The 19,349-nt window shown below is 56.0% G+C and overlaps 7 protein-coding genes across 7 annotated transcripts; 3 read left to right on the plus strand and 4 right to left on the minus strand.

The window, feature by feature from the left end:
• Positions 1-146: 146 nt before the first annotated feature.
• On the minus strand, positions 147-419 carry IE81DRAFT_284771 (hypothetical protein; the record flags this gene model as incomplete). The annotated part of the gene is made up of 1 exon (XM_025511605.1): positions 147-419. A coding segment is annotated over one exon (273 nt), but the record flags the coding sequence as incomplete, so codon positions are not given.
• A 2,027-nt stretch (positions 420-2,446) lies between these two features.
• IE81DRAFT_308488 (initiation factor 5a) lies at positions 2,447-4,153 on the plus strand. Its single transcript, XM_025512371.1, has 4 exons — positions 2,447-2,638; positions 2,788-2,913; positions 3,294-3,459; positions 3,607-4,153. The coding sequence occupies exons 1-4, from the start codon at positions 2,636-2,638 to the stop codon at positions 3,783-3,785; spliced, it is 474 nt and encodes a 157-aa protein (XP_025373038.1). The 5' UTR covers positions 2,447-2,635; the 3' UTR covers positions 3,786-4,153.
• A 388-nt stretch (positions 4,154-4,541) lies between these two features.
• On the minus strand, positions 4,542-7,094 carry IE81DRAFT_319722 (hypothetical protein). Its single transcript, XM_025512810.1, has 7 exons — positions 6,817-7,094; positions 6,709-6,748; positions 6,218-6,621; positions 5,923-6,113; positions 5,623-5,850; positions 4,885-5,557; positions 4,542-4,810 (listed from the first exon to the last, which is right to left on the minus strand). Exons 1-7 carry the CDS (start codon positions 6,817-6,819, stop codon positions 4,721-4,723), a joined length of 1,629 nt encoding a protein of 542 aa, XP_025373039.1. The 5' UTR covers positions 6,820-7,094; the 3' UTR covers positions 4,542-4,720.
• A 196-nt stretch (positions 7,095-7,290) lies between these two features.
• Positions 7,291-8,884, plus strand: IE81DRAFT_319723 (U6 snRNA-associated Sm-like protein LSm7). Its single transcript, XM_025512811.1, has 5 exons — positions 7,291-7,669; positions 7,739-7,952; positions 8,046-8,117; positions 8,197-8,308; positions 8,417-8,884. Exons 1-5 carry the CDS (start codon positions 7,655-7,657, stop codon positions 8,436-8,438), a joined length of 435 nt encoding a protein of 144 aa, XP_025373040.1. The 5' UTR covers positions 7,291-7,654; the 3' UTR covers positions 8,439-8,884.
• IE81DRAFT_333152 (delta 8-sphingoloid desaturase protein) lies at positions 8,626-10,317 on the minus strand (the record flags this gene model as incomplete). The annotated part of the gene is made up of 1 exon (XM_025515357.1): positions 8,626-10,317. The coding sequence occupies one exon, from the start codon at positions 10,315-10,317 to the stop codon at positions 8,626-8,628; it is 1,692 nt and encodes a 563-aa protein (XP_025373041.1).
• Positions 10,318-16,206: 5,889 nt separating this feature from the next.
• On the plus strand, positions 16,207-16,887 carry IE81DRAFT_285081 (hypothetical protein; the record flags this gene model as incomplete). Its single annotated transcript, XM_025511620.1, has 1 exon — positions 16,207-16,887. A coding segment is annotated over one exon (681 nt), but the record flags the coding sequence as incomplete, so codon positions are not given.
• Positions 16,888-17,151: 264 nt separating this feature from the next.
• Positions 17,152-19,231, minus strand: IE81DRAFT_319725 (hypothetical protein). The gene is made up of 3 exons (XM_025512812.1): positions 18,517-19,231; positions 18,225-18,296; positions 17,152-18,156 (listed from the first exon to the last, which is right to left on the minus strand). Exons 1-3 carry the CDS (start codon positions 18,799-18,801, stop codon positions 17,458-17,460), a joined length of 1,056 nt encoding a protein of 351 aa, XP_025373043.1. The 5' UTR covers positions 18,802-19,231; the 3' UTR covers positions 17,152-17,457.
• Between the last annotated feature and the right edge of the window lie 118 nt (positions 19,232-19,349).

A 19,349-nucleotide genomic window follows, 5' to 3' on the forward strand; every position in this document is an offset into this window, starting at 1 on the left:
GGCGCAGGTGGCTGGCTCTCGTCGCCCTGAAGATTGTACTGATCTCTCAAGCGCTCGCTGTCCTGCTTTGCGCTCTCAAGTTGCGCTGAGGCGGGCGGGTTATCTTCAGCAGGAGGCAGACCCAACTGCTCGCGGAAACGGCCATTCTCGCGCTTCAAGTCGTCGAATTGAGCCTGAAGATCGGACATTGCCTGGTCCATCAAGAGTTTTTCCAACGTCCACTTCTCGAGATTGCTATGGTCTTCCTTCTTCAGCTTGATGATGTACTCGTTCACCTTTTGCAAAAGGGTACTCTTTGGCTGCTTGGGATCGATGCCGGGCACCAGGCTGGCTAGGGTCTCGATGTTCTGGGACAGCACCTCTCGCCTCCTTCTTTCTACCTCTTTCTGTATGCGAGGCAAGTGGTGCCTATTAGCCATCAAAACCGCGCATATTCGCTCCATTCCAGAACTTACATGCTTGTCCTTGAGCTCGCGTTCGCTCATTTCCTTTCTAGACTTGCCCTTCTTGCCGCCTTTGATGTCATCAACACTTTCATCAAAGTAGCCAGCAGCTCTAGCGTCTTCCTCGCTCATACCCTCAGGGATCGCCTTCCATGGTTTATCTCCCTTGTTCTCGGTCGCTCCGTCGCCTGCCTGTTCACCGTTGGCCGAAGCGGGGTCACCACCAGCAAGAGCGCCCATAGCCGCGATGGCTTCGTCTTCAGGTCCTAGAGTATCACGGCGAATCTCCGAAGAATCCGCGTTCTGACCTTCTCCTGCGGCAGCGTCTTGACTTGCGAACGCATTGCCTGACTGGCCTTGACCGTACACGGGACGGTAGTCATCTTGGTCATCTTTGCCATCGCGTTGACCATTCTCGTGATGTGGTTCAGTTGAACGCCTCTCGCCAGAGGCGAATGACGTCAATGCGTCTGCCGCCTGATCGTGGTCCAGAGAGCCTCCCTCCGCAGATGCTTCATTATCAGCCGGCGCTGCGTTGTGTCATGGTCAATTCGATCAGTTCTACATTAATCTGCTTCGAGATCTTAGATGAGGACTTACGCTGACTAGAATCGCCATCGGCCCCCCTTTGTTGCTGATGACAGGAAGGAGGAAGATCAATGAGATTCTGCGCTTGGCAACGCCAGATGCAGCCCCAGCGCACGCCTGCTCAACGGTAGCCTTGCTGAATTCAGACTCACAGCAGCATAGGCCAGGAAGGCCGTGGTCAAATCTTGATCATCTTCATTCTCTTGATCTCCATCGCGATTGGTCTGCGACGCGTCAAGCCCGGTCACAGCCTCACCTGCCTCGCCCTCTGGTAAAGGTGCAGGTGCCGGCTCTTGAGGCTGAGACGATTGCTCAGCATCTTGCACTAGCTGACCATTGTGATGTGTTGACATCCTGACGTACGTCGCCGATGATCGCTTTCGTGACAGGGATGATCTGGTTGGCGATAAACCTTACCACCTGGGTTGGAGTCTCGAGTGTGGTGTCCGTCACGTGCGAAGTTGGGGTCGCGCTTGGACGCGTTCCACTTGTCGGTCACGAGTGTCAAACCGCTGAAAGCGCGACTGGAGGACAGGTCAGCGGATAGCTGTGTCGAACGGCAAGGCAACCACCTCTCACGGATATTGGCCGCTTGAGTGGAGAAATGGTGGTAAGGAATTGCGGCGTGGCGGACAGAGCTGGTTATATCAGGGAAATGGCGCAAAGTCGCGTCACGTTGGCAAGTTGGGTGAATGTGGTGGGCGTGAGTGGCAGGGCGCGGTGGTTGGCGCGGGAGGGAAAAGTTTGCACGTGCTTCAAATTCGAACGGGCGCCCGCGCGGCTTGTTGCTTATGGTTGCCGCGTGCTGGGTAGCCACGCAGCCAGCACATGATGATGCAGGCTTGGCTGCACGGTGGGGCGCCTGAGCCGTGTCGTGTCGCGGGAGCATGCAGAGACGATTTGCGCTCGCTGGTGGAATGCTGCTGCTTGCGACCGGAAGCAGCGCGTGTCGGCGGCCCAGGATTGTGCGCGCGGCTGCACACAGCAAGAACGCAACACGTGGCGAATCCTGATGGAGCGCGCGGCCGGACCACATACGTGCGCACCCTTTCTTGACTGCTGCTGCTGCTGCATGCATGCACGGCCTCTGGCTGCTGCTGTGGCCGCGGTCGTGCTCAGTGCCCATATAGCAGCAGCGCATCCATGCTGCAGCTCGCTTGCAGCGCGGCGCGGAGGAAACTCACGCCTCGCGAGTCGCGACTCAGTGACTGCAGTCACGGAGTCACAAACCATGAGTCGTGAGTGGCGGGCTGGAGAAGGGGGGGGCCGCTTAGCACGCTGTTGTGACTGCTGCTGCTGCTGCTGGTCACACGCGCAAAAGTGTGCAGACGGCGGAACGGGCGCAGTTGTGCGTACTAAACTTGATATGGCTGCCTGCTGGGCACGCAGAAGCTGCTGCTGCTGCTGCAAAGAGACAGAGCAGCGCCGTGCGTGCGAGGCAAACGAGGCGAATCAAAAAGCTTCGCGCATTTCATTCAAAGCAGCTTTGCACTTCTTCGCTCGTCTACCCTGCCCTGTATAGCCCTTTTGACCGCAAGCACCTCTTCACGCGACCATCACACAAACGCCGAATCTCTCTTCTCCGCCCAAACAAGCTGCCCAACATGGTGAGTGGCACCAGGCTCTCAACATTTGCAAATTTCTCTTTCCCCTCCCAGCTTGCCTGCTTGAAGCGTAGTTTGCAGCCATCCGATTTGCGTCATCCCGCTGACCCTGCGTCCCCACGCTCCGCCCTCTCCCCGCCACACCACCGCAGTCTGACGATGAGGCTCACAACCAGAACTTCGAGACCGCCCACGCCGGTGCGTCTCTGACCTTCCCTATGCAGTGCTCTGCCCTGCGTAAGAATGGTCACGTCGTCATCAAGGGACGTCCTTGCAAGGTGAGTGTCCCCCACTTTCTACTCGCGCGGGGCTAGCTCGGGTCGTCGTCTACCTCTGCTTCGTGCCCTCTCTCAGCGCAGTCGTGCTGGCGCACCCTCCAGGGAGAGAGCGCTGCTGGACTTGGCGATCGCGAGAGGCCTCTCCACTTGAACATTGGCATTGCGCGTTTCAGGGAGGAGAAGGGGTCTTGAGGCACGACGAGGACCATGCGATTCCAAACAGCTCGCGCTCCTTCTCTCTTGCGTATGCTGGTGCTTGCGTCGTTTCATGCACGACCAGCGAATGCGACTGGGCCTCAACCGCTGCACCTTCCGAACGAGCCCTCGAGATGCACCGGTTTGGGACATGCTGAACCTTCGCTCTTCACCCTGTCATGCAGATCATTGACATGTCTACTTCCAAGACCGGGAAGCACGGTCACGCCAAGGTCCACCTTGTCGCCACGGACATCTTCACTGGCCGCAAGTACGAAGACATTTCGCCCTCGACCCACAACATGGACGTCCCTAACGTCGGTCGTCAGGAATACACTCTGGTAAACATTGGTGAGTGATGCGGTGGATCAATGGGTAGTTGGCTGCAAAAGCTCGCAACGGGGCATGTTCAGGCGCGGGGTGCTGCCCGAGCTGCACGATGTGCGGCGCTGCATGCTCCGCTCAGAAGACTGAATTCTTTGTTCTCGTGACATGCAGACGATGGCTTCCTCAACCTCATGACTGGTGACGGAGGCTCCAAGGATGACGTCAAGGTACCCGAGGGTGCCATCGGAGACGAGATCACTGCCGGTTTCGAGGAAGGCAAGGACCTGGCCGTGACCATCGTCAGCGCTATGGGCGAGGAACAGGCCGTCTCCTACAAGGTCACCACCTAAATATGCGCACGACTGCCTCTCCAACCCGACATCTCCCCACACAAGACTCCTCTTCAACCCTGCAAGTCAAAGAAGCAATAGTAATTTCGATGCTGGTTGTCCCAAACGCATTCCCCGCTCGGCTAGATGCTATTGTTCTCCGTGGATCACATGCACTTCGACGAGCCAAATGGGCTAGCCATGCCCCTCGCCTCATTGCGCCGGACCACTGACGCGTGCAGCGAGCATTCACGAGTGCATGGCGAAGCACTTGTACAAAAGCAAGAAGCAGATCACTTTCTCCCGCCCCCTTCCCCCAAAATGACTGATCTAGCAATGCATTTTTGCTGTTCAGCCACAGCGCGAACCGCTGCATTCCCATCTCTGAGCTTACCTTTGTAGTTTCGGTCCATGGGTCTCGCCTGATTCTTGATTGTCCTTTGAGCATGCCGCGTGTCACGTGCGCTTCCCGATTGCGAAGTAGTCTCGAGTACAAGTAGTAGTAAATTGAAGAAGCAAATCTTGAATGGGAGGCATCAGGCAATCTGAAAGGGATTTGCGGATCTTTTCTTTCTCTTCTACACCGGAATCCCACATGTCTGGCTACCAGACAACTTCGATCCTGTGTCCGACCGCGTGGTTCAAGGCTGCGCCGGCGGCCAAAAAATCTTGCGATTGCACAAGAAGTGAAACACTCGAGCATTTGATTGGTCACGTTCATCACAAGGCAAAAAGCCAACCGAGCTCGAGCTTGGTGATCGGCCAAGCAAAGTGTCCGTGCAAAGTTTCGTGATCTCTTCTCGAATTGTTCATTCTCTTCATCGATTTGCGAGTAGATGTACAAAGAAGCAGAGGGGCAGCCGCTCGCGTCTTGCAAATCCGCAAAACAACGACCCTTCGCATTTTGCTGTCAGCAAGCTCTCCGACTTGTCGAGAGGGTGTTGGCGGTAAGCGCTTCATACGACGAGATAGTTCTCGGCGCTGAGCACTGTCTGGCTCGAGAAGGCCACTTCGATGCCTGACTCTGCGGAGACGATCGAGTCCACCTACACAGAGCGGTCGGGATGGCGATGACTTAGGCTCGACTATTCATGAGCTTGAAGCGCATGCGATCACTCACCTGTACTTCTGCCATCGTCTTCTGGGACACGAAGTCGACGCGCACGGGGAAGAAGATGCCAACATCTTCCGCGCCTTCCGTGACGCTGAATTCCAACTGACCGCTAGTCGCCACGTCACTCGAAACTTCGTCCAGTCTCCACTGCAACACCGTCTGCGTGCCATCGTCTACGACCTCGTGCGCTCCTTCCGCAGCCTCAATGCTGGAAGGTTGCACGCCGTCCGGCAGCGGGACACTCAGCACGACGTGAGACAATGCTAGTTGTGTTGCTTCGAGCTCGTACTCGATTGTGACGTCGCACGCACCACTTCCATCACCAGCGGGTGATGGCCAGCAGTTGATGCTGAGAGGGACGGCAGTCTCATCCTTGGTAGTCGCTCGCCAGCGCAGAACACCCAGATTCTGCCTGACTGGGAAAGGCTTGCTCACGTCGCGCAGTGCGATGATACGAGAGTCTGACCACGCCTTTTTGTCAACGTGCGGGTGCGTCTTGTATGAAAGTCCTTCCTCTGCCAACAACGCAGATGGTGACGCGGGCGCAATTTGCAACCTGAGTTTTGCTAGAGAAGGATCCGTGACGCGAAGCTCCAGATCTCCTTTGAGCTCCAGTGAGGAGAGTGAGCCGTCCCGAGTGGCTTCCATTGACACTCGCTCCTTGACAACCAGGTGGACACTAATCAGAGGTCGTGAAGTCAGCCTTCGAACAGGTGATCAAACGAGGACCTCGGCGTCACTCACCTCTCTTGTACCACTGGTGGGAGCAGATCCAGCGGATCGCTGGCTGCTGCGACAGCGCGTGTCGGTGCAGCAGCTGCGCTGGCGGCAGCTGGAAGCAAGGGCTGTGCGCTTTCCACATCTCGGCCAGCCTCGGACGCATCCACGCCGATCGCACCAAGGAGATCTGGCTTCTTCTTTCCGAGCTGCATGCCTTTTGACTTGAATGGCTTGGCTGAAGGTACGGACGGACTGAGCGTTAAGGGGTCAAGTAGTCAGCGAGGTCCAGCAGAGCACTGTTCATAGGATCTTGGCATGTCTCACGTTGCGCCAGTGTCCCGCACTATCGGCGCGGTCTGGACTGGAGCAGCATCGAAGCGCCCAGACACGCCTTGATAGCCGCCAATGTTTCCTCCAAAGCCACCTGACCCTCCGCGCCTCGTAGCCTCCCTCCGTTGAAGTTCGAGCTGCTTTGCCCTGCGTTTCAGCTCTTCCTTCGCTTCCATCTCTTTGTTCTGTGAGTTTGTTCAAGTGATCAGCCACTTTACATTCACATTTGCGCTTTTGGCCAGGTGCCAGCTGAGCAGCGCCCTGTGCCCGCCCAATCTGTGCGACTCACTCTCTCAATGATTTCTTGGATCTTCTCCTCATGGGATTCCATCTCCATGATCGACCTGATTTGAGCCAAGCTCACATTCTCGCGGTAGCCCAGGCTGACGATCTCATCAAATGCCCCGAGTAGCTCGAATGAATTCCGGAGGATATCGCGCTCGTCGTGCCCTCTGCATATGTCTGCCACGGTCCTTGCAAAGAGATGAAGGGAGTCGATGTCTTGAAGAATGTTGGAGGATTTGGTGGTAATAAGGATCATGTAGAGGTCTTCAAGCGGTTGATAGACGTAGCGCACCGCATCTGTCTCGACGGATGTATGCTGCGCACCAGCTGAGATCAGCTTGGGAAAGCTGGCCAATAGCGCTTCCACTCGTGAACGAGGCATTTCGCAGAATTGACGCGATAGAACAGCTGAAAGGCGGATCAATGCACAAGCTCGAGGGAATCAGCAATGCCCTCGATGTCTCCGTTGGAGCAGCCGCGTCTTTGGTGACTTACGCTTGCCGCCCCGCGTCGTAATCGAAGCTGCGAGGACCACCTGGGAAGCAAAGTTCAGAGGGATTCGTGAGCTCGGCTCGGCAAACGGTATGTTACCTGTGCACGCACCATGATGCCGCTCTAACTGGGTTTACGCCAGTATTTAGCTTCTACGAGCTCGTGTGTGAGCTGCAAACAAAGACCTCAAAGCAATTCCGGTTGCAAGCCCCCAGTACGCTCGACAGCTGATGCTACACCGGCTGCTGGAAAGCTTGTGCAGTCGGATGTGGGCGGTGCCGTGAAGCAAGGGCAAATGAGGAATGGATGGAAGGTCTGCACAGCCAGAGTCGTGCTTGGTGTGACGTTGCATAGTCAGTCACCTGCTGGACCAACATGCGCGAACCAGAATAAGGTGTGCGTGCTGGCTGTGGGCGGGCTCAGTCGCGCGTACAACAAGCAGCACACTTGCTGCCGTGGCCGAGGTCACTCGAGCTGCCGCGCACGGGCGCCAGCACGTGGAATCGTGAATACATGCATGTGCGTGTGCATAAGAAGGAACGCATGCCCCGCCTTGTGCGTCCCACTTAATGCCGCCTTGAATAACCACATCCTCTCCTCACTTCTCGATCCCCGCTGGGCGATGTCCATTCACATTCGTGATTCGTGATTCATGATTGAGACATGCGCGATTCTGAAGTGTGATTTGATCACATCGCTCTCTTCGCTCATCGCAGATTTCACGCATCACTACAACATCGCAGAGACGCTGAGCCAGAGCGAATTCTCATCAGCCAGTGGTCGTGACACGGAACACAAACAACGGTCATCGCTCTGCCACTACTTGTCCGCACCAATCACTGCGCATACACCCAAGCAGAAGATCGCCATCGATACTGTGTCTCGTCAAGCATCGCATCTTCACTCGCGAATTCTCAGACTGCATCTGCATCAGGCGAACTGAAAGGGAATGGCAGATCGAGGTGTAAGTGCACAGAAACTCACAAGCCATCCGCGCCCTTCTTTAGCTCGCTCACAACGCACCGCTCAACAGGGATCGCGTGTGGGAGGCCGAGGTGGCGGTAGCAGAGGCGGTCGGGCGGGAGGCGGCGCTGGAAGAGGCGGTGGACGAGGTGGTGCATCAGGATCGGGCGCTGCGGGTGCCTCCGCAGTCTCTGGACCTGAAAGACCGAAGAGAGAGGCTATCCTGGACTTGGCGAAATACGTCGATAAGAGGATCCGGGTAAAATTCACGGGAGGTCGTACTGGTGAGCACACGTAGAGTCGACACGACTTTTGAAGATGGAGAGACAGGAAAACTGAAGGCTGTACACCATCCTTGATGTTTTCCTTTGATTCAGTCATTGGCGTGTTGAAGGGATACGATCAGCTTTTGAATTTGGTGATGGACGAAGTGGAGGAGTACATCATTGGTGAGGCAGTACGCCGTCACAGTGTCGAGTTGTGTGCCAACCGCGCTGACAGACACGTTCTCCTGGCTGCCATACACAGACCCCGAGAGCGGGGAAGCGACGGAACAAACTCGAGCGCTGGGCTTAGCGGTGCTGAGAGGTACAGCTTTGATAGTCATCAACCCTGCAGATGGCTTCGAACAGATCTCCAAGTGAGTGAAAGGAACTACTGGCGTGTCGTGGCATTCACAGTGCACCGCGCACGCTCGTCGCAAGTCATTGGAGCTGACTCAAATAATCTTTTCGTCTGATGCGCGCAGCCCTTTCGCGGCGCCAGAGTAGGCGTGCACCAGAAGCAGACACACCGCAAGGCCAGCAGCGCCTTCTTTGATTCCCAGAACAAGGCAAAGCATGGTGTGATCCGTGGGCTAGACATGGCAACATAATCTACGACGCAGCATGTAATTACGCAAGTACAAGTGCGTGAAGCGCGACGATTGCATTGAAGCGTGCAGACGCGCCAAGTCGACTAGTGCAATTCCCCTCGAGCCTGTGCCTTGGCTACTTTGCCGAGCAGCTTGACCTGTCCCGCAACATTCCGGAGAGTATCGCGCACGAGGCCATTGCCCTCGACAAAGCCGTATTCGGTGTAGCGAAGTCCATGCTTTTCGCAAAAGGGGCGTACGAACCGGTCGCGCACCTCTCTGAGGTTGTGCCTAGGGATGCGGGGAAAGAGGTGATGAGAGACTTGCATGTGCAAACCTCCGTGCAGGAAGTCGAGCTGCGGGGGACAACTGACATCCATGGTGGTGCGGACTTGTCTAGATGGGAAAGACTCGTACAGACCCAGGTCATCGCTGGACTGAGCGAAGTGAGAGAGGACGATTTGGACATGCAACGGAGAGGTGGCGATGTGTGAGATGAGCAGGTACCCAATTCTCGTCTTCCAATCTGGACAACCATGCAGCAGGGCGACAAACCATGCCCAGAAGAATCCAACTCCAGACACTTCAGCCCACCACCAAATGTCGTTGAAGCGAGCCGTCTTGGCTAGGAAGCCGTAGGAGTTGGCGTAGAGATTGAAGCGACCCAAGGACATGACAATGTAGTACAGCGCGTGTTGGTGTCGCAAAAAGAAGCGCGACGGGGCGTCGAAGAGGAGGACGCGGCGGTAGTAGCTGCTCCAAAGGCCATACGGCGCCTTGACCTCTTCGCTGCGGGTCTGCTCTGCTTCCGCGGATCCCGAGACATGATTGCTAGAGGGAGACTTTTCGACGAGAAACTTTGGCGATATCGCAAAAAATGGCATGTGTTGGATGTCTGGGTCATGCTCTGGATGATTGGTCACAAGATGGTGTACATCGTGATTGTCGCACCACCAACCGATGCTCAGCCCTCCGATGGGCGAAGCGATGAAAATGCCGATCGCACGATCGATTGCGTGGACACCCGTGATACCAGTGTGTCCTGCGTCGTGTGCCGAGAACGTGACTTGGTGCCAAAACAGGCCCAACAGAAGCGAGGATAGCAAGAAATGCCCTTGCGCGTAGCAATACGCAAAAGATGCGAACAGCAGCATGTACCTTGCAAGCTCTCTAGCATATCCGATTGGGCGAAGGGTGTAGAGCCCCGCGACTTTGACCTGCTCGTGCATCTCTCGATAGGCCATGCTAATCGCACGCTCTTCTGCCGGGTCGATGCCGTCTGGTGGAACGGGAGGCTCTAGCAACGCCACAGGGAGAGGAAAGCCCTGTGGTCGACTGGACTGCGCGTTTGCTCGCTCTGATGCGGGCTTTTCAGAGGTGGTCGCCATGCCAGCAGCGTTGGCTTCGGAGAGCAGATCTTCCACTTCGTACTCCTCCGATCGACCATCGAGACCTCCCTGGGCCTGTTGCCAGGCTGTCCACTGCGCATCAGGGTGATCCAGCTTGCCGGACCTATATCCAAGCTGCACTGGCGGAGTTAGTGGCTTGTAACCCACGTCCTTGGGAGCGTCTCGAGGGTCCAATCTGGCGATGACAAAGTTCTTCATGCGGCGAAGCGTCCCGTCGCTGTGGTACGCCTCTATCTCGTCGTGCGCGTCTCTGCCAACAAAGTGCAGGATGGCCAGCTCTCCACCAGGATGCCTGGACAACCATGCATCCAGCTTGTATATCCTGTCCGCGTGAAGGACCAATGTTTCGCCCGCCGCAATGCGCTCCGCGAGACGAGAGCGCCTCATGAGTGGCAATTTGCGCTCGCTTGACAATGACGCGGCATCAGCTGGCGCAGCAGCCCGCACGGCTTGATCCAGATGTTGACGTGGTGCATCATCCGTCAACTGCGCCGTGAGGCGCTGCGAGACTTGCTGACTGCCATCTGGCATGGCGCTCGATCGTGATGATTGAAAAGGGGTCGAGTGCTTGCGAAGCACAACTCCTGCATGTGTGGTGGGCACGATACTTTACGAGCGGCGGAGATGATTGCGCTGCGCCCTGCTGGGCTAAGTTGCTCGATGAGACCAGACGCTGGAGAGTCGGGAAGAGTCTGATTCTGATGAGCTGACGAGAAGGATGCTGTTGATTGTGACTGATTCCGACGAACCGGTGGGCTGGCCCAGCAGCAGTTTGAGTTTGCCTCGCTCAAGCCGGCTGTTTGGTACTCGTGACTCTCTCGCTCTGGCGTGGAACGTGATCAGCCATGCATGCCATCAGCACAGGCGCAATCTTGAATTAAGCGGCTTGAAAGCTTAAATTGCACAAATCGTTTTTGATGAATTTGGCTCGTGCGCGCGCGCTTTCGATCGAGTTGTTCGCGCCTTCGCGGCCGCGTGATGAGACACGCGCCTGCCTGAACGCCGCGGGGGCGCAATATGAATGGGCAGCTGTTTGTGCTGCTGATATTGCATGACTCGCCGCTGAACCGACGTTGGCAAGCGCGCCTGCAAGATGCCGCTCGCTGCTGTATCGCGATTGAATCACGAATCACTACTACTCTATGCTGGCAAGCGAGGCCAGGGAGTGGCGCTTGAACATAGACTCTGACTCTGATGGATGCGGTGGATGTCTGCCTACAGCTAGTCACGAATGGCCATAACCGAAATCCCGCCGTAGTCTGATACAACAAAGGTCCACCGTGAAACGCGCATAGTCGAATCAATCGCACAACTCGGGGCTCATGATGTCGTGTGCAGCGAAGGCTACGAGGGTCATCACAGTCCGAATTATGAATCAGAATTCAGCCCGGCGCCTGCTGATGAGCACCGTCATTAGTGACACACGGCTGGCCGCAGTCATTTGAGCGAACAGATGAAAAGCCATCACAATCACCAATCAAGAATCGCCAGCCAATCGAACGGTCATGACTCGGCGTCCGCCTTGCTACTTCATTTGATTGAGGGCGCAAGCCAAAATCATTCCCTGGCGGCCTCGCGGGGAAAGGCCACGCACGCCATGCATCACTCATCTCATCCAACGATTCTTATCCGGCAATGGCGCGGTGTCCGATTACTTGAGAGCCCAATGAAGCCGCCGTACCATGTTCAGACATGCCGCTCTCAGTCCTGTCGCGCTTGACTGGCCTTGACTGTGAGGCCATTTCGCTGGCTTCTGATCCTCATCATCTCGTGGACGAATCTGCGTCGTACATGCAGACGTCTTTCGTGAGTTGCGATTGAAGACTCATGACTGCGAGTCGACATCAACGGTCGCGGTCGAGTCAGGAGTGCGTCGTCCTCACTCCTAAGCTTTCTGCTCCCGAGTCTGCGCTTTTGATTAGCAACGCCGCGCCGCATCCTGCCGCGACGGGGACCATCACGCCAACGTCAATTTGAACTTCTTCATTTTCGTGGGATGATGAGAAGAATGAAGTCCACCCCTCGGTGTGATGGGGTAGATAGAGATCACAGGTGATGTGGCTCGTCAGCGCCGGCAGCCACCGCTCTTCTCGGTACTCATTTCTGATTGCGGGGCTGCTGTGGGGTTTATGGCTTGGCTACGCATTACATGCTACAGTACTCCTTCTAGCATAGCTGCATCAGATGCATTTCCTTGATGCACTACTATACTCGTAGGCGCGAATGTGATTCTGTATGTACTTGGCTGCGGGCAGTCGAATTACAGCAAGTAGAGCGGAGTCGACACAGCTCAGAACGGAGAGTGCAGATGTTTCAATCTTTAAATTGGACTTCTCCGTGCATCCCTTCTGATGCATCGGAGTCATCACATGCTATGGTGGCTGGGCCGTTGCGATCAGATTGCTCAAGGGCTCACAGGCGAGTACGACCTGTATTGTTGCGCGTGATGGTAAACGCAGGCGACTGCCCATTCAAGCACGTAGACAGGAGAGGCAGTCCGAGTGCAGTCGTGAGAGAGGCGGGATGTGAGCACCCGCGAAAGAATCGAGAACAACATGTATCACGAAGAGCTAAAAAGCAGAGCTATTCTTGATTCAATCAAGAATGAGAACATTTGATATCTGACCCTTTCAGTCTGTTTAAGGGCTCTGCAATCAAGAATAGCTTGCTTTTGGTTCGATTGAATGACGATTTGTACGTGCTCATGGGCGTGAAATTCCAGAGCTTCGATCTAAAATAAAGGAGATTCAAGATTGCTACTAGACAACAAGTCCCGATGAACGTGGGATACAAAAATTCCGCTTTCAAAGACACATCCAGATCCAAGAGTCGCGCACGCCCAAACCCACACAGTCACGTGCTTTCCGCATGTGCGCAACCCATGCACCGATGAGGTCGCTGTTTCGTCTATCGCCAAATATGCTTGCCTTGCATCGCCGCAGGAACAATTTTCGCAGTCTCCCTTCGCTTCTTGCATCCCTCCCCGCGCAAACAATATCGTCTGCGGTCCAAGAAGAAAGGCTTCGGCCGGAGCAAAGAAAGATCAATGTTTGCTGAAGTGTTGCAACCTTGATTTCCGCTTTCCCGGCCACTCGCTCAATCATTCAATTCTGGCTCCACTGCGCGCGACTGGATGCGCTCACCGCGCGCTCAGCAGCGACACGACGAGCCCCTTCACAGCGAGCCCCTTGCAACTTATTTGCGCAGACCGACCCGCCTCTCACGCTATTCGCGTGCTGATTCCACAAGTCCCGCACATTTCAGGCCAATCTTCAAGACAATCTGACGCCGGTGCTCGTGTCGGGGCTGCGTCACTCCAGCCAACGCCGATCCCTGGCACTTCTTGCGCCCTTCTCGCTATACTAGCAGCATCCAGCAGCAGCATCACTGACGGATCGCGAGCTATCAGACAAGCAATCACTCGCCGCACCGAGCTTTCCATATCAAAGACGTCGCCGCCGACGATAGGATCGTCTCACATTTTGTCCACGGCTGCGCCTCGAGAAGCGTCAGAGCAAGGCTGATTTTCTGGCTCAGGAAGCAGGGCCGGCAGCTGCTCGTGCTGAAGACAAAGCACGTTCGCTGCCCGTGCGTCCATCAAAGACATTGGTCCGGAGCCTACAAAAAGATCCGAGTGCCGTCACCAGACTTTTATTCAGACGACTCTCTCAAAAGCTCGAGTGTCTCCATTGCTTTTCGCGCGCAGCCAAGCATCGAGCAAGGCACACCTCCATACCTCACCTCTCACTCCCGCAGACGCATACAGCCGCGACTGCTCGCTGCACCTACCTCAGTCCCAGCGGGCGTCGACGTTTCTACCCATTCGCCACCATCCAGATCCCGGGAGCGCTTCCCACGCCCTACAGCTCTGCCTCAGCTCTTGGCCACGGACACGCTGTCATGCTTGCTGCGACCTCCACACCAGTCATGGACCGATCCGAGCCGGGGATAGTGAGCAAGGAACTTGATGCATGGTGCTGTTCTCCTCGTCTACCCGCTCTACCCTCTGAGGACTGCCCAGACTGCGTCGATCCTGTGACCGCAATCGCGCCAAGCATCGAAATCTCCAGCCACCGGTCAGCGTGCCCGGGAAAATGTTCAACAACCGACTCAGACGGGCGCACTTCAGCCATCATCGATGAGTGCTGCCGCGACCTTGCAACTACGCTTCCTGCCGACAGCTGCTGCGACGATGCTTGTCCAGTAACGCCATGCAAGGAGCCACACACATTCCCGTCCAGTGACCTGTCGCGCTCACCTTGCCCAGATCCCGCTTGCGCGCTGCCCGGCACGTTGGCAGCTCACAACGCTTGCACCGATATTCCGTGCGAAGGCGACATTTGCGAGAGCAACATTTGCGTAGAACCGACATGCAGCACAGCTGCGGGGTCTGGCTGTGTCACCGTCTGCGATGGCTACGTACCCACATCGACGGAGGAGGATTGCAAAACGCTAGTTGCACCGCACACCCACGAAGCATCCACGACGTGCGCTGGTCGCCCTTTGATGACGTGCAGCACCGATGATAGCAGAGGCGTCTTCGAATCCTTCCAAGAGTTGGTGAGTATGCTTGTAACGACAGAGCACGACAACACCGCTTCTCACTACTGACACATTGTCGCACCTTTGGCGGTCTAGCTCGAATGCTGCTGTTGTGCGGATTCCTCCAATCCCGAACACTCGGGTGCAGATCACTGCTCGGGTGCGCGCTATGATCAATCCGCCGCCTCAGTGCCTTGTGGAGCAGGATGCTCTTCAGTCGCTCTGTGCGGGTCTACTCCTGGTGCATCTACCTCTATGTCTACGGCCACGAGTCCTTGGGATAACGCCGCGAGCTCAGCTGCTCCATTATCGCCACTGTCGCAAGCATCAGCATGGGCTGCTCGTGAGGGTCGGCTCGCTGCCATGCACTCTCATTCAGCTAGCCACACTCGGCCCCGGTCTTCTACCGGCGCATCTACTCTCAGTTTCCAGTCGCCTGCACCAAGTTTGTCCGCCAGCACGGTGAGCTTGACAAGCGGGCTCAGCGAGACGAGTACACCTCATTCCGGCGAGGTTGACTGGACGGCGCATATGGCTGGGCAGATGTCTCATGAGGGGCGATCAATCAAGAGGCCATTCCACGACACGACGATGCGTTCTGCATTCCTTTCTGGCCACTCCAGGTTCTCTAGCCTCTCAACGCCGATTGCATCGGCTCGATCGTCTCCCAGGCCTTTCAATCAGCTTCCTGGCAGTCGCGATGGGCTTCACACGGCATGCAGTGAGCGTCCACCGCACGCACATGATGCCGAGGGCCTCTGTCTTGCTCCAGCTTTGACAATTTGTGACCCTTCCGGCTGCCACATGGATCATACGCACAATCATGGAGGCCACTTCATGTTCCCTGCTGTCTCGGGTGGCAGCGCCAGACCCAGCTCAAGCCAAGGCTGGCCCATTGTTCCTCGCGAATGGTCTTCTCCAGAGAACCAGACCATTCACTACGTGTCTACTCCGAGCTCGGTTAGCCACTCTCGACGTCCTTCACAGCAAGACTCGGCTCCCGCTCAGTGGGTCCACGCCTCGTCCACGTCCTCTGTTCATGTCTGCCAATGGGCGGGTTGCGGCCAGGTCTGCGAGAATGCGACCGCGCTTGTAGCTCACCTCCACGAAGCTCACCTTGCTGGGCCTCGAGCGGACGAGGATCGGGATCAAAAGATGATGTTCGATGCAGGCACGATGCACAATGACCAGGTACACCAGGACTACTACGGTTCCAGTCTGGCCACCTCTGGACCAGCGCTTCACCAGCCGATTCATGCAGCAAGTGCCTGTCTGTGGGACTCCTGCAGCAGCAGTCCAGCAAATATTAGTGCATTGCATCAGTTGAAAGGGGAAGCTGGCGTATTCCAGCATCTACTCACTGAACACCTTCGACTCCCGCCGCAAACGAGTGATGCAAAAGATGCCGCAGCTCTGCTTTCATCCATTCTCGGGTCCGAATTTGAGCTGGGCGCAAATGACCCTCATCGCGACGAAAACCATGCCTCGAGCAGGTACGGTGGCAGCTTTGCGCACGTGCCTGAATCTCCTCCTCGAGCGGGAAAACGTCGACGAGTCGACCACACGAGCTGGTCTTCAAGTAATCTGGACTTACAGGTCCACAGTGCTGCCGCTGCACTCCTCGCAGCAGGGCAGCGCTCAGGCCATAGCCAGAACATAAAGGCTCAAGAGGATTTCTCAACGCTTCGCCGAAAGCCTTTTGCGCATCGACCGGTAAGCTTCGATCTTGATGCAAGTCGAGCAAGCCCGACCGCTTTTTCCGCCAGCCACTCCAGACAGTCCTCGATCTCGGAGGGCCCACACATTTGCGGATGGGTTGGGTGTGGCGTCCAATTTGAGTCATTACCTGCTCTGACCGAGCATCTGAGCTCTCAGCACATTGGCCACGGTCAGAAGGAGTACCGATGCGAGTGGGAGGGCTGCGAGCGAGCAGGAAACGGACAAAGCTTTTCTCAGCGTCAGAAAGTCATGCGGCATCTGCAGGTGCACACGGGACACAAGCCTTTCAAGTGCAAGGAATGCGGAAAGCAATTCTCTGAGCAAAATACACTTCATCAGCACATGCGCACCCACACTCGCGAGAAGCCGTACGTCTGCACCCATCCAGGCTGTAACAAGCGCTTTGCTGTTGCAGGCAGTCTCACGATCCACGCCAGGACGCATACTGGCGAGAAGCCCTTCAAATGCTCAGTGTGCGGAAAGGGATTTGCCGAGTCAAGCAATTTGAGCAAACACTTGCGGGTGCACACTGGGGAGAAGCCCTTTCCTTGCACGATGCCTGGCTGTAACAAGGCGTTTAGCAGACCAGACCAGTTATCGAGGCATCGCAAGGTTCACGAGCGCTCTGTGGGGAAGCATCACACTGAGCCTATTGCTACCATCATTGCTCGTGCAGACTCTGAAGCGAGCGCCTGAAGGGTCGCGCATGCGCATGCAACCTTCAATAACGCACCCACCTCGAGCACTTCCATTCAGCGCTAGTATGTGAGACCTTGGTATCTAGGACCTTGACCAGCATTACGGACGGGCTAGCCCTCTATACAGAGACTGGCGCCATTCGTTACGTGTACACTATTGGATTCAAGTCGATCCCGACCCTACCTTCTGACTTCAATCACACTTCTGCTAATTACGAAATTTGTGTCAGAATGAGCCGATCATAAGATCCGACAATGCTCCTCCTCCAAATGTGCTTTATCAGCCTTGCCCGCTTGACAGCACGTCTTTGAGCTTGAATTCTGCAGCGCAACTTCAAGCAGCATCTTACAGCAATGCGACGCTGCGAACGGAGATACATAGCTTTGATTCTTGGGCGCACTGTGCGAAGACCATTCAGAGTCTTGAGTCGGAATCGTAGTGGGGATATCAGGTGACGTGAAGTAAAAGAGCGATTCGCCAAGGTGAACAACAACTTCATCCCGATGTGATGGACGGAGGAAAGAAGCCTCGGCACTCGCCGAGCATGCGCTTACCGGCAGACCATGCTCAGATTCTAGGAGGCGCATCACTGACCCTCGTGCCCGACGTCTGCTGCCCCTTTGGCTCATCTTGACCGCGCAGTGTATCGTCCGACTTGTGGCGCTCATCGTCGCCGTATGTATAGGCACCCCTGCTGCTGCCGGGCCTACCGACCGCTTGATTATCACCATACGGATTGTCGTGTCCCTCCGCATACGTATCGTGCGGGCCTCCTGGTGTTTTGTAGTCATCTTCCCAATCCTCGCTTTGGCGTCCGCCATATCCTGGAGGGGCTCCTGCTGGAGGTTGATACACGCCAGGTGCGCCCGCTCCGGGAGGGTACGAATAGGGGCCTTGTGCATAGCCATCGTAAGGTGCGGATTGCTGGTAGTGCGTTGCTGAGGGTGCTACTTGGGTGCGCCCGCGCCCCACGTAAGCAGCACTGGGATCAGAAATCTGACGCACGAATGCGAAGCTGAAGAACACCAACAAGAGACCCAAGAGCAAGACGAGGACGAAAGCGATAATCAGAGGTGCTGATTGGCTGTTCCAGCGCCTTTCACAGTAGCTTCGTGCTTGAACATCCGTCAGTGGAGCGCCATTGTCCGTATCGTTGAATTCCCATATCCAGTACGAGTCGCTGGGCTGCGAGCGGCCAGTGTTGCGCGTCGTACACGAGTCAATGATGGCGGCTTTCGAGGTCCAGTGGGTCACAATGCCTAGAAGCTGAGCAGAGAAGATAGATCCTCCCATCAATTACGAGCAGCATGCTTGGAGCCAACGGCACATCTCACCTGCGCAGCGGCGATCGCAGCAACTCCTGCCACAGAAAGCAAGGAATAAGTGCGAGCAAGAGGTAGACGTATCTAGAAAGGCATTGTGGGAGAGCAAAAAGTAAATCTTAGCTCCTCGCCTCTCGGACAAATGAAGGGGCGAAATGGGCGCTGTAGTGGGTCTACTGTGCAAGGAAGGTATGCAGCTTGACGAGCGTCGCGCTCACTGCTCGCACTGCTCGAGATAGCACGGAGCGCTTACAGCCACTCGTATTGAGCAGCCCCTCGTACATGGGACGTCATCATAACTCACCGAGTAAGCGGCGACGAAGCCAAACAGCTCGATACCAGCAGCGCCCAGAAAGAGCGCGCCTTGAACGATATTGACAGTCTTGAGGTTGCCTGGCAGATGATCCTCTCCCGCAGCTCTGAACTCTCCCGCAGCAATGATGATCAGATAGACCGCTCCTATCAGCGTAGTAAAGAGTAGCACTGGTCTTAGGCTCATGCGCTGAACAAAGCGCGTGTAAGCTGGAGGAGGAGCAGCTGGCCTCGAAGTGGATGGATAGCCACTGTTGTACGGCAGCTCGTGCTGCATCTTTGCTTAGCTTCGTCGTTAAGTACTCCGCGACGTTCTCGACGTATACGTTTCTGCAAGCACCAGAGACCCAAGCGAGTCGGCTTTATTGAGGTAATCGGGCTGCGCGTCGAAGCCCCCTGCGACTGTGCAAAAGAGTCTTGCTGATTACCCTCGCGAACCGTCTGGGCTTTCTGCGGCGTGCCAAGCGAAGATCTTGCAGATGTAGAGTGTCAAGTCAAAGCGACAACAAGCTTGTGAGCCTTCGACAGTTGGAGGATGGACCGCTCAGTGGCTTGCGATGGTAGGAGGCAAAACTGAGAATGGAGGGGTGAGCTGCATCTTGACCGCCGACTCGTCGCTGCTCGTATAAGAAGTCAGTCACGTCACCCGTGCAGCAAGTACCTCCTGCTCCCCTCTCATCCCTTTCGGCTTGGCGCTGCGCGCGATGGTGTCCCGCGACGTGAGTGATTCGACTCAGCGGCGGAAAAATAGACAAGGGGCACTGTAATTATATATATGGATCACATACTCAAGCCACCCTTCGATTAACACTTTTCGCAATATTT

The sequence above is a fragment of the Ceraceosorus guamensis genome (genome assembly GCF_003144195.1).
Source record: "Ceraceosorus guamensis strain MCA 4658 unplaced genomic scaffold IE81scaffold_3, whole genome shotgun sequence".
NCBI lineage: Eukaryota > Fungi > Basidiomycota > Exobasidiomycetes > Ceraceosorales > Ceraceosoraceae > Ceraceosorus > Ceraceosorus guamensis.

Excerpts from the sequence above, each read along its gene's own strand:
- IE81DRAFT_319723 (XM_025512811.1), top strand. Across the intron at positions 7,953-8,045 it reads ATTCACGGGAGGTCGTACTG|TCATTGGCGTGTTGAAGGGA; the intron begins GTGAGCACACGT and ends CCTTTGATTCAG. Across the intron at positions 8,309-8,416 it reads GGCTTCGAACAGATCTCCAA|CCCTTTCGCGGCGCCAGAGT; the intron begins GTGAGTGAAAGG and ends TGATGCGCGCAG.
- IE81DRAFT_319725 (XM_025512812.1), bottom strand. The coding sequence starts at position 18,801 with ATGCAGCACGAGCTGCCGTACAACAGTGGCTATCCATCCACTTCGAGG. Across the intron at positions 18,297-18,516 it reads GCTTCGTCGCCGCTTACTCG|ATACGTCTACCTCTTGCTCG; the intron begins GTGAGTTATGAT and ends ATGCCTTTCTAG. Across the intron at positions 18,157-18,224 it reads CTGCGATCGCCGCTGCGCAG|CTTCTAGGCATTGTGACCCA; the intron begins GTGAGATGTGCC and ends TTCTCTGCTCAG.
- IE81DRAFT_319722 (XM_025512810.1), bottom strand. Across the intron at positions 5,851-5,922 it reads GTGCGGGACACTGGCGCAAC|TCCGTCCGTACCTTCAGCCA; the intron begins GTGAGACATGCC and ends CTTAACGCTCAG. Across the intron at positions 5,558-5,622 it reads CCACCAGTGGTACAAGAGAG|TGTCCACCTGGTTGTCAAGG; the intron begins GTGAGTGACGCC and ends ACCTCTGATTAG.
- IE81DRAFT_308488 (XM_025512371.1), top strand. Across the intron at positions 2,914-3,293 it reads TCAAGGGACGTCCTTGCAAG|ATCATTGACATGTCTACTTC; the intron begins GTGAGTGTCCCC and ends CCTGTCATGCAG. Across the intron at positions 3,460-3,606 it reads ATACACTCTGGTAAACATTG|ACGATGGCTTCCTCAACCTC; the intron begins GTGAGTGATGCG and ends CGTGACATGCAG.